We start from the raw sequence: 12,635 nt of genomic DNA, 5'->3' as shown, positions 1-12,635 counted from the left end.
CAAGTGCATGTTTCTGTGTTATGCCTGGATTATTTGAAATGTCATGAAGGAGACATAGAATGTCCTGCAATTCTGGAATTACCTCTCCGTTTTTGTTTTTAAATCTATTTTATTTATGTATTTATTTATTTTTGTGGTTTATTTTTTAATTCTGTGACGTGTCTTGTCAGGCACCGTTACTGTGAACGACACCATTGATATCTGCAAGCACTTCACCAATCTGTGTCTGAATGGACGCTGCATTCCCACACCCACAAGCTACCGCTGCGAGTGCAACATGGGCTACAAGCAGGATGGACGCGGGGAATGTATTGGTAAGAAATCTGCCCATATGCCATCAAATATGCCCCCATCTCCACCCTCCATGCATTGTGTTCAAACAACAGCATTGCACTGCCACCTTCTGACAGTTTCTGTAACTTAACATATATGACTTACATGGAACTTAGCATCGACTAGAAACGATTGGAAATCAGTGATTTAGTTTGCTTTATGTTTTCATTTTAGATGTGGATGAATGTCTGAGTAATCCATGCATCAATGGCGACTGTGTCAACACACCGGGTTCATATCACTGCAAGTGTCATGAGGGCTACCAGGGAACACCCACCAAGCAAGCTTGTGTTGGTATGTCATAAAAAAAAATCTGTTTCTTAAACTCTTAATTATTAATTAATTATTTCATTTCTCCTCTGTAGATATTGACGAGTGTATCGTCAATGGGGTGATGTGTCGCAATGGGCGTTGCGTCAACACTGAGGGAAGCTTCCAGTGTATCTGCAATGCTGGCTTTGAACTCACACCTGATGGCAAGAACTGCATCGGTAAGGAGACAGACTGCTTATTTTACATTATTAAACTAAGCATAAACTTAGACCTTAGAAGCCCAGTCCCAGCCCATTGGGTTGGAATCAGACCAGGAAGTTGAAGTTTAAAGTTGGATGGAAATGTACAGTATGTGGATGTTTCTAACCTATTTACCTGTAGTATATAGTGAGTTTTCTAAGCATGTTATAATTTAATTTCCCTATAGGGAAACTATTAAATGGTGGTTCTTTGTCTCCTTAACTTTCTTTGTGGTCTACTCTCTCTCTCCAGATCATGATGAATGTGCCACCACCAACATGTGTCTGAATGGCATGTGCATCAATGAGGACGGCAGCTTTAAGTGCATCTGCAAGCCTGGCTTTGCCCTTGCACCAAATGGACGCTACTGCACTGGTATCTTTATGTATTTTGAGACTATATTTGCACAATTTGTTTCTGGTCCAAATTTGAGTCCTTAAATGGATGATGAGCTTGAGATTGATCAATTCAGTCCAGTTCAGAATTAAACACTTTCTGTTTCACATACACTGACCAGCACCAACATTATATACACATTCATAAGCTCGGACAAAAATGCAGGGAAGTCAATTAAAACAGGAAGTGACGAGAAATAAGTGGTGGCAGTGCAGCATATACCTGTGCCACATACATCATCTGGAGCAGTTCAAAATTAATATTTATCGGATAATGTGACAGCAACACAAAAGAAATGCAATAAAATTCATCATACTCACCAGAGATGCTGATTGTATTGTATTGTGGTTTTACAGTGGAACCAAGGTTTTCCATCCATCCAGCCATTTTCTACCGCTTATCCGAGGTCAGGTCACGGGGGCAGTAGCTTTAGCAGGACGCCCAGGCTTCCCTTTCCCCAGCCACTTCATCTAGCTCTTCCGTTCCCAGGCCAGCCGAAAGACATAGTCTCTCCAGCGTGTACTGGTTCGTCCCTGGGGTCTCCTCTCGGTGGGACATGCTCGGAACACCTCACCAGGGAGGCGTCCGGGAGGCATCCGAATCAGATGCCCCAGCCACCTCATCTGGCTCCTCTCGATGTGGAGGAACAGCGACTCTACTCTGAGATCCTCCCAGATGACCGAGCTTCTCACCCTATCTCTAAGGGAGAGCCCGGACACCCTCCGGAGGAAACTCATTTCGGGATCTTGTTCTTTCAGTCACGACCCACAGATCGTGACCATAGGTGAGGGTAGGAACGTAGATCAACCGGTAAATCGAGAGCTTCGCCTTTCGGCTTAGCTCCTTCTTTACCACAACGGACCGATACAAAGTCCGCATCACTGCAGACGCTGCGCCGATCCGCCTGTCGGTCTCCCGTTCCATTCTTCGGTCACTCCTGAACAAGACCCCAAGATACTTGAACTCCTCCACTTGGTGCGGGATCTCATCCCCGACCTGGAGAGGGCACGCCACCCTTTTCCGACTGAGGACCATGGTTTCAGATTTGGAGGTGCTGATTCTCATCCCAGCCGCTTCACACTCGGCGGCGAACTGCTCCAGTGAGAGTTGGAGGTCACGGCTTGATGAAGCCAACTTACTGCTGGATATGTGGACCAAACTCTGACTCCGCCCGTACAGGGACCGAATATCCCGTATCAGGGGGTTCGGTACCCCATACTCCCGAAGCAAGGGCCACGGTCGAACCCCTTCTCCAAGTCCACAAAACACATGTAGACTGGTTGGGCAAACTCCCATGCACACTCGAGGACCCTGCCATGGGTGTAGAGCTGGTCCACTGTTCCACGGCCAGGACGAAAACCACACTGCTCCTCATGAATCTGAGATTCAACTTCCCGACGGAGCCTCCTCTCCAGCACCCCTCAATAGACCTTACCAGGGAGGCTGAGGAGTGTGATCCCCCTGTAGTTGGAACACGCCCTTCTTAAAAAGGGGGACCACCACCCCAGTCTGCCAATCCAGAGGCACTGTTCTCGATGTCCATGCGATGTTGCAGAGGCGTGTGAACCAGGACAGCCCCACAACGTCCAGAGCCTTTAGGAACTCCGGGCGAATCTCATCCACCCCCGCGGCCTTGCCACCGAGGAGCTTTTTAACCACCTCGGTGACCTCAACCCCAGAGATAGAACCCAGACTCTGCTTCCTCATGGGAAGGCGTGTCGGTGGAATTGAGGAGGTCTTCGAAGTATTCTCCCCACCGACTCACAACGTCCCGAGTCAAGGTCAGCAGAGCCCCATCCCCACTATACACAGTGTTGGTGGTGCACTGCTTTCCTCTCCTGAGACCCCAGATGGTGGACCAGAATTTCCTCGAAGCCGTCCGGAAGTTTTTCTCCATGGCCTCACCGAACTCCTCCCATACCCGGGTTTTTGCTTCAGCGACCACCAAAGCTGCATTCCGCTTGGCCAGCCGGTACCCATCAGCTGCTCCGGAGTCCCACAGGCCAAAAAGGCCCGATAGGACTCCTTCTTCAGCGTGACGGCATCCCTCACCGTTGGTGTCCACCAACGGGTTCGGGGACTGCCGCCACGACAGGCACCGACCACCTTACGGCCACACCCCAACGTACAGGTGCCAAGCCGGAGGGCAATAAGTATACCCACACCTGCTCGCCGCCTCTCACCGTGGGCAACTCCAGAGTGGAAGAGAGTCCAACCCCTCTCGAGAGGACTGGTACCAGAGCCCAAGCTGTGTGTGGAGGCGAGTCTGACTATTTCTTGTCAGAACTTCTCAACCTCACACACCAGCTCGGGCTCCTTCCCTGCCAGAGAGGTGACATTCCACGTCCCCAGAGCCAGCTTCTGTAGCGCCTGGTGGCCACAGCCGCTTGGCACAGCCCGAAAGGGTACAGTGGGTCCCCCTTCCCATGGGCTCACCACCATGACGATTCCAGGCAATTAGTGGCCGAGTCACACAGTCACGTGGATGAGTTTGGTACGGAATATTTTCAACTTTGCAAAAAAAAAAACAAGCTGTTGTATGAAAACTGAGAGTATGGCAAAAAAGAAATCTTTAAAAACCAAATTGTACGAAAACTAGGACATACAAAAACCGATGTTCCACTGTTTGTGTGTCTGTGCAAACTGATTAATTTTGCTACTGGAAACTGAATTGCTCTAACCAACCAATCAGCGGATGAAAAAAATGAGGCGGATTTGAAATCTGAGTGGTTCAAGAAACAGTCCCATTGCTAATATAGTTTAATCAGCTCATCAGAGACATGCACCCTGAAAATTTCTTTGATGTTCTCTCTCCAATAGACATCGATGAGTGTCTGACACCAGGAATTTGCATGAATGGCCGCTGCATCAACTCGGAGGGCTCCTTCCGCTGCGAGTGCCCGCCGGGCCTGGCTATTGATGTAGATGGGAGAGTGTGTGTGGACACGCACATGAGGACCACCTGCTACGGTGCCATAAAGATGGGCACATGCTCACGGCCCTTCCCAGGTGCGGTGACCAAATCGGAGTGCTGTTGCGCCAATCCTGAACATGGATTTGGAGAACCCTGCCACCCCTGTCCCTCCCGAAACTCAGGTAGCATTGCTTAATTTCTTCAATTGTTGATATATTGTATCAATTTTAACTGTATATATGCTCTTCCAGCTGAGTTCCAGGCTGTGTGCAGTAGCGGTATCGGCATCACTGCCGATGGCAGAGGTCAGTATGACGGTCATCAGTGCTGCTACGAAACACTCCTTCAGCTACTATAAAACATTTGTTATCAACTCTCTTCCAGATATCAATGAGTGCGCCCTGGACCCAGACATTTGTCAGAACGGCATTTGTGAGAATCTGAGAGGAAGTTACCGCTGTATCTGTAACATCGGCTATGAGTCAGACACCAGCGGCAAAAATTGCGTTGGTGAGTCAGTTTAAAAAAATAAAATAATGATATAACATTTAAGTGAGGCTTATTAGACCAGGTTTCCAACCTGAGACGAGGTATGTACATTTTCAAATTGAGTATAAATCTCAATGCTTTGCTCAAATCTTTTATACATTTGCCACCTTCATCTTCAAATTAGATTTGTAGTGCAGTAGTGGTACTATATAAAATAAAAATCACCTGCTGGAAACTTTACTAGGTACACTGGCACATTCTAATAGGATCTAATACATGAAAAACAGCAAATATTCTGACTTTACATTACAAAATAATAATATTCACTTTTGATTCACGCTGCCAGACAAGTATTAATTTAATCATATGTTTATCATTGCTGTTTAGTTTGCAGTGATACTGAGAAAAGTTTCAGTTTGTCCTGCTCCTAAAGCTGAAGAAGGGAACCACAGTTATTAGAAACACCACTGAGTATAAATATTATATAACATACTGTATTAAAATTTACAATGTTGTCAAGGTCAATTCTTTTGATGCAGAACCTTTATGGAATATTTTCAGAATGTGTCGGTGTGTGGCAAATGTACACTGGTAAATACAGTAATAGAACTGCAAAGCCTCTTCAGGGCTCTGGATGTTGTGGGGCTATCCTGGTTGAAACGCCTCTGCAACATCGCATGGACATTGGGGACAGTGCCTTGGATTGGCAGATTGTTGTGGTAAAGAAGGAGCTGAGCCAAAAGGCGAAGCTCTCAATTTACTGATCAAGCTACGTTCCTACCCTCACCTATGGTCACGAACTGTGGGTCGTGACCGAAAGAGCAAGATCGTGGATACAAGCGGCCCAAATGAGTTTCCTTCGCTCGGTCATCCAGGAGGGGCTAAGAGTCGAACCGCTTCTCCTCTGCATCGAGAGGAGCCATATGAAGTGGGTTAGGAAGTGGGTTAGGAAGCCTCCCTGGTGAAGTGCTCCTGGCATGTCCCACCGGGAGAATGCCCCAGAGATAACCCAGGACACGCTGGAGAGACTATGTCTCCCAGCTGGCCTGTAAAAACGCCTCGGTATTTCCGTGGAAGAGCTAGACGAAGTGGCTGGGGAGAGAGCAGTCTGGGCTTCCCTGCTTAAGCTGCCCCTGCGACCGGACCTCGGATAAGTGGAAGAAAATGAATGGATGGATGGATGGATGTTGATGGATGGATGGATGGATGGATGGATGGATAAACAATGTAGCATCTTTATGCTTTGTTTACAGTATATCTCAAAAGATCCACTTCACTAACACCCAATTAATGTATGTATGTATGTATGTATCTTTTCAGACATCAATGAGTGTCTGGTCAACCGCCAGCTTTGTGACAATGGCCTATGCAGAAACACTCCTGGCTCGTACACATGTTCCTGCCCAAAAGGTTTTGTCTTCAAGCCAGACTCAGAGACATGTGAAGGTGAACACGCTCACAAACGCACGCACACGCTAGCGTGCACGCACACGCACACACACACACACAAGCATCTGGATTCCATCTGTTTTTAATAAAGGTTATAATGAGATGACCTAGTTTCCACAGCAAATACAGCATGTCGATCCACATCCCTGACCTCAGGTGTTCGTTTGTGTGTCTGTTCCAGATATCAATGAGTGTGAGTCAAGTCCATGCGTCAATGGGGTCTGTCGCAATGTGATCGGGTCCTTTAACTGTGAGTGCACCCATGGGAGTAAGCTGGACTCTACCAACACCATCTGCGTGGGTAAGACATCCTACCACCATGTGGTCCTATACTCAAACTAACTTTTGTGCTCAAGGGCAACATTTTATTTAAAAAAAGGGACAGATGGTGTGAATGTAAGAGTGGATGGTTGTGTGTCTCTCTTTGTGCTCTGATATTGACTGCCGCTACTCGTCGGTGTAGTCCGCCTTTTGCTTACGCATGACCCTGAACAGGATAAGCGGTATAAAAAAATGGATGGGGAGAGGGATAACCATCCATCCATCCATTTTCTGAGCCGCTTCTCCTCACTAGGGTCACGGGCGTGCTGGAGCCTATCCCAGCTGTCATCGGGCAGGAGGCGGGGTACACCCTGAACTGGTTGCCAGCCAATCGCAGGGCACATAGAAATTAACAACCATTCGCACTCACAGTCATGCCTACGGGCAATTTAGAGTCTCCAATTAATGCATGTTTTTGGGATGTGGGAGGAAACCGGAGTGCCCGGAGAAAACCCACGCAGGCACGGGGAGAACATGCAAACTCCACACAGGCGGGGACGGGGATTGAACCCCGCACCTCAGAACTGTGAGGCTGACGCTCTAACCAGTCGGCCACCGTGGGATAACCAATTATGTTAAATATATAAGCAATTTCTTTTCATTTTACAGTTGAATAATTTACAATAAATAAATGAACCAATTATTTATTGAGATAAATGAATTTTAAAAATGAATAGGTACATTACAAAAACATTTTACTTAACCAATTTTAGAAAGAAAATTGGTTTGATAATGTAAATCCTCAGTAGGGCAGATTAAAGAACTTAATGGGCCATATGTGGCCTGTGGGCCAGACTTTGCCCACCCATGCTCTAAATGCTTGAGTATAATGGCTTTTCATTGGGGTGATACCTAAAGTGTAGTACTATTTTATCCTTGACTTTTACTGCTTGGGAACATCTGTACATTTTTGGCCATGGAAAAAGGTCAGTTACGTGGGAATCCATTAATTAGTCCTAGTCGTATCGGGTACATTAGTGGATTTTTTTTTAGAGACTCCCACTACACACCCAAGAGCCTGTCAGGTCATTTACTGGATAAGTATTTGTATGCATGGCCTTGGTTCAACTGCACACTGCGTTACCTTATGTGGTGAGCCAAAGCTACGAGTTGACATGTACTGCACTGCTATTAATAGTCTGTGCTTGTTTGGAAGTTTGTTACTTTTGGAAAATTGCTTACAGTTGCTGGAAGTGGAAGGTATAATTAGTCTTCGAATAAATAGTAAGATTTGCATGAGCTGCCACTGTCAGAGAGCTATAAATGCTTTTGCTTTTGGTTCATATCTGCTTTTAATTTGAGGGATCATCACTCTCCCGGAAAGATGAAGGGGAAAATAAATTGTAGTTTGCTGTTTGGGTGGTCTTGTGGTTTTGTAGAAAAAGTGCAACTAAGTTACTATACTCTTTTTTCATTTAATGATGTGTGGAAGAAAATATCTATCTATCTAGCTATCCATCCACAGCATCTAGCTGTCTGTCTACCTATTGCTCAAATCTAAGTCGAGTTTGCCCTCAAAAAGTTTGTTTCGGATGCTGAGAGATACAGTCACTGAACAAAAGTGCTAAAACCAAAACATAGTTAATACACAGCATCACACAGCATATCATAGAAATCCTCAGATGTCATGTGAATATGCCCCTCAATGTCTGTGAACAGTGTATGAAAGGTAGCTTCCTGAATTAATGCCACCATTAACACAATGACACCAATCCACAATGTTCCAAGGATGTTAGGAGTCGCGCATCTCACACTCCGTGTGTTCTGCTTTGCCCCCGCAGACAGCATGAAGAGTACTTGTTGGCTGACCATACAGAACAGCCGCTGTGAGGTGAACATCAACGGGGCCACGCTCAAGTCTGAGTGCTGCTCTACATTGGGAGCGGCCTGGGGAAGTCCATGCGAACCCTGCGAGATTGGTCAGTGAAGACATTCATTGTGCAAGCCATTCTAAAGTGAATCATTATGAAGATGCGTATTCCTTTTGTGTAGAATAGTAGAACCTCAAAATAATGCTTAAAGGACCAAATCTGTATGATCATAACAGCATATCCAGCATATCCGTCTCGTGATGTATAATTTCACTGCACTTTTGTCAGACACGGCCTGTTCACGAGGATTCGCTCGCATGAAGGGCCTTGTCTGTGAAGGTAAGAACAACTGACCACCTCATCAACCGATCATCACTTGATCCGCATGCCTTCAAATGGACCTCGATGTTGTTCCCTGTAGACATTAACGAGTGTGAGGTATTCCCTGGAGTGTGTACAAATGGCCGCTGTGTGAACGCTCAGGGCTCCTTCCGCTGCGAGTGTGCCGAGGGCCTCACTTTGGACAGTACTGGCCGCACGTGCGTGGGTAAGAGGATATACATGGGATCAGAGCCATAGCATGAAAGCAAAAATCCTAAAGTGACGACCACATTTTTATTTTGTAAGACATGCGCAGCGAGCAGTGCTATATGAAGTGGCACGAGGACGAGTGTGGCGAGCCTCTGCCTGGGCGGTACCGAGTGGACATGTGCTGCTGCTCTGTGGGCGCCGCCTGGGGTGTCGACTGTGAAGAGTGTCCCAAAGCCAGCACGCCTGAATACAGGGCCATCTGTCCAAGGGGACCTGGTTTTGCTAACAGGGACATCCTGACTGGCAGGCCCTTCTACAAAGGTAGATTGGAAATCACTGTGAGCCATATTCACGTAATGCTTGTGCAGTTAGTTATGCAGTTATTACATGCCAGACACCATTACAGATGTGTAAGAGCTTATTTGTCATGCCTAGAGACCAAGTACGGTAAAGGCCATGAAATGATTTCATTTTATTTCAACTGGGTTGTAGTGGTTATAGGTCACATTAATATTTTAAAATTATTTTTTTATATCTGAAAAAATGGCATTTTAACAGGGGTGTGTATACTTTTGTATCCACTGTATTGCCATTCTGTCGACAAAGGGCAATTATACAGTCATGTAAAATAAAAATTTGCAAGAAATAATGTGTGAACTTTGAGAAATGGAGTCACCAAGTCAAAACATAGTGCTGAATACTATAATGCTGGTTTATACATCAAAGAATATTTTTGCAATACCCAGGTACCAAGTCCAAACTTTGGAATCACAAAAAGTAATGATTGGCACATTCCTTTATTTGTTAAGTGCGTTTAGCATTTGAGATTTCTAAAACTTCAACGTACAATGGTATTTTTGGGTGAATGCCTTTCTTTTATGTACCTACACAATAATAAGAAAACACTGCACAGTGGCAGTAACGTCAATGCTAACGTCAGGTGCTCCCACATTAAATGGCGTAGGCAAAAGAGCTTGGCAATTTAAGGTTGTCCGTTTGTCTATGATACCTAATTGCGATTGGGGCTCATTTGGGCAAATTTCCAAGTTGGACTTCATCAAAGTACAAGTCCTGGAATCCACCCAAAATGGCGGCTTCAAACAAAAATGGTTGACATTCTGTCAATTTTTGGCACGTCCTGTCATGATAAACATGTCCATCTAACTTTCTTTTGATCAGCCAGACTGCTGTCTATTAGGGAATCGTTTTTTCTTACTTTACAAGGGGGGCTACTGAGTGCGTTGTTAAGGTTTGTGTTCGGGACGCCTCAAATACATACAGTAAATGTTCACTACACATACATGCGCTATCGGTAAGCTCTCACACGTGTTGAGACCTGCAAAAAGGTCAACACATTCAGAAAAACAATGTTATTCATACATTCATATAAACACAGCCACAGTCCAAGAGGATCCTCACCTTGCCTGGTTCTCGGGGCCTTAATAAGTTTTTTTTTAGGTAGATGTTTTTCAGGTACAAGCATCTTCATTTATTTTAATACAATTGTGCTTGTTCCCTGTTTTATTATGAACTAAAATATTGGTTATGTGAATGCATCTTTTCCCCAGATGTGAACGAGTGTAAGGTCTTCAATGGTCTGTGCACTTATGGAACTTGCCGAAACACCATCGGAAGTTTCAAGTGTCGCTGCAACAGCGGCTTTGCTCTGACGGACGAGGAGAGAAACTGCACAGGTACAAACAGACAAAGGAATTTCAATGTATTATTAGAATGACACACGTTATTGAGCCCATTTTGATCCTGTGTTTGTACATTAGACATCGACGAGTGTCGAATCTCCCCGGATCTGTGCGGTCACGGTACATGTGCCAACACTCCTGGCAGCTTTGAGTGTGAATGCTTTGAAGGCTACGAAAGCGGCTTCATGATGATGAAAAACTGCATGGGTAAGTCACACACATTATCAGAACAGTCTTGATTATGAAACTGTTTTCTACATTTTAATTGAACTTCCCCTCCCTCTTTCTTGTCTTCCTGACAACTGGCAGACATCGACGAGTGCGAGCGAAACCCCCTGCTGTGTCGCGGAGGGACCTGTCTCAACACTGAAGGCAGTTACGAGTGTGAATGTCCCCCGGGACACGCTCTCAGCCCCGATGGAGCAGCTTGTGAAGGTTGTGGCACACATCTTTAGATATTTGCTGCCCTGTGTAAAAAATATCACTTTGCGGGGCTTCTACGTCAATGCCGCAAATGGAAAACATTATTTTAAAGGGCCCCTGTAAGCCACGGACCTGTAGACTGGCATCACCTCCTCCCGCTTATAGTGCTCCTGCTTCTAGGGACACAAACTCAATTGAATGAGACCCAGTACAAGAGCTGTAGCAAAATGATATCTTTAAAAAAAAAACGTACTTGAATATCACGGCAGACCCTCACCGAGGGGGACTTAAAGGACTATATCAAAAAAGATCCTGGATTTTTACCAACATTTTACAATGTTCTTTCTTGGCCCCTTTGTGGAAATCGGTTAAGAAGTTTTTGCAGCAAGCATACGAAAACAATCAAAACATGGCTGACCTTGACTGAGGTAATAATGCTCAATCTTTTATGGTTTACGATGTTAGTAATTCCAGTTGAGATTTCATTGGCGTAATAACAAAACGAAAAACATTTCCACCCAATTTCTTTTTGTTTAACCTGCAACATGCCATTGTGTGGAGGTGATGAACTTAAAAATATAATAATGTCATAGTTTTTTTTTTTAGTAGCTTTCTGATATTATAGTTGCCTTGCACACACACCTCTTAGCGTGATGCATCGCAGTTTTACACCACTGGAAACTGCAACTACAGTACTGTAATACACATATCCTTAAAATGTGTCAATCAAATTGAGCGTCATTCATATAATGTATAGTTTTAATGTGCATCTTTTAGGTCATTAGATTGTGCAGGCTTTCCTAATGTCCAAACATGTCCAGTATAGATGGTCAAAAAAGTCCAAGGACAGGTCGTGCATTTTGCAGCTGGACCTTCAGTGGGGCCTTACCCAACTGAATCCACCTCTTATACCACCACTATCACATCACATCACAATTTTAGTAACCGTCAATACTATATAAAAATGCAATATAACAGTACGCAACTGTGCTACTTACTGTTCAGAATCAATATTTATCTAATAACATGACAAAAACATTTTTTTTTAAATCACCAGAGATGCAGATTATTCCTTCTATTAAAGTGTGCCAGTTGTTACGGATGTTTTTTTGCTAGTTGAAGTTGTCTGTAACGTGGTTGTTCTGACCAATCAATTAGGGCACGAAAAAATGCTGACGTCATCGAGGGCCAGCTCGCTGAACCTGTGAGGACAAATTTGAAATCTGATTGTTTCAAGAAACAGTCCCATTGCAAATATATTTTAAGTTACATAGTTTAAGTTATACATGCCTGGACATACATGGCAACACAGAGGCTGACATCAGATTTGAAAAAAAAAAAAAAAATAAATACATGTACCGAAAGCAGTGCAGCCAATAGAAATGCTACAAAATGAATAAAATAGACAGTTTGTAATAAATGATTACAATTTCGTGGGCCACATATTAGAATTCATGTTGCACATGTAGGTCAGCGCTTAGATAGTGCTTAGGACAGCAGAGAAGGCCATATTGACCCTGACCCTGCACCACTTCTAAATCTTATTTGAAGACTAGTATCATCAGTCAGTTTTTAGGGTTAAGATGATTAAGGCAACAATTTCTAATCATTCAGTTTTTCTTAACAGATGTGAATGAGTGCCAGCTGAGTGACAACTTGTGCAAGAACGGCCAGTGCGTCAACCTGCCAGGAACCTACCAGTGCTCATGTGACACCGGCTACCAGGCCACACCGGACAGACAGGGCTGCGTTGGT

General features: G+C 44.7%; 1 protein-coding gene across 2 annotated transcripts in view; it reads left to right on the top strand.

The window, feature by feature from the left end:
* The window catches only part of fbn2b (fibrillin 2b), a 96,296-nt gene that overhangs the window by 54,560 nt on the left and 29,101 nt on the right, over positions 1 to 12,635 (top strand). For both annotated transcript variants that reach the window (XM_061779368.1, XM_061779369.1), the window contains 17 exons: positions 171 to 314; positions 508 to 627; positions 699 to 824; positions 1,099 to 1,221; positions 4,063 to 4,338; positions 4,408 to 4,461; positions 4,541 to 4,666; positions 5,966 to 6,091; positions 6,276 to 6,395; positions 8,197 to 8,334; positions 8,515 to 8,565; positions 8,648 to 8,773; positions 8,854 to 9,078; positions 10,326 to 10,451; positions 10,536 to 10,664; positions 10,767 to 10,892; positions 12,508 to 12,633. In XM_061779368.1, the coding sequence (XP_061635352.1) occupies positions 171 to 314; positions 508 to 627; positions 699 to 824; positions 1,099 to 1,221; positions 4,063 to 4,338; positions 4,408 to 4,461; positions 4,541 to 4,666; positions 5,966 to 6,091; positions 6,276 to 6,395; positions 8,197 to 8,334; positions 8,515 to 8,565; positions 8,648 to 8,773; positions 8,854 to 9,078; positions 10,326 to 10,451; positions 10,536 to 10,664; positions 10,767 to 10,892; positions 12,508 to 12,633 (2,262 nt within the window). The remainder of the gene's footprint in view (positions 1 to 170; positions 315 to 507; positions 628 to 698; positions 825 to 1,098; positions 1,222 to 4,062; positions 4,339 to 4,407; positions 4,462 to 4,540; positions 4,667 to 5,965; positions 6,092 to 6,275; positions 6,396 to 8,196; positions 8,335 to 8,514; positions 8,566 to 8,647; positions 8,774 to 8,853; positions 9,079 to 10,325; positions 10,452 to 10,535; positions 10,665 to 10,766; positions 10,893 to 12,507; positions 12,634 to 12,635) is intronic.

Source organism: Phyllopteryx taeniolatus, chromosome 7 (genome assembly GCF_024500385.1).
Source record: "Phyllopteryx taeniolatus isolate TA_2022b chromosome 7, UOR_Ptae_1.2, whole genome shotgun sequence".
In the NCBI taxonomy this organism is placed as follows: domain Eukaryota; kingdom Metazoa; phylum Chordata; class Actinopteri; order Syngnathiformes; family Syngnathidae; genus Phyllopteryx; species Phyllopteryx taeniolatus.
The sequence above is the reverse complement of the archived record's forward strand: the minus strand, read 5'-3'. Positions and strand labels throughout refer to the sequence as shown.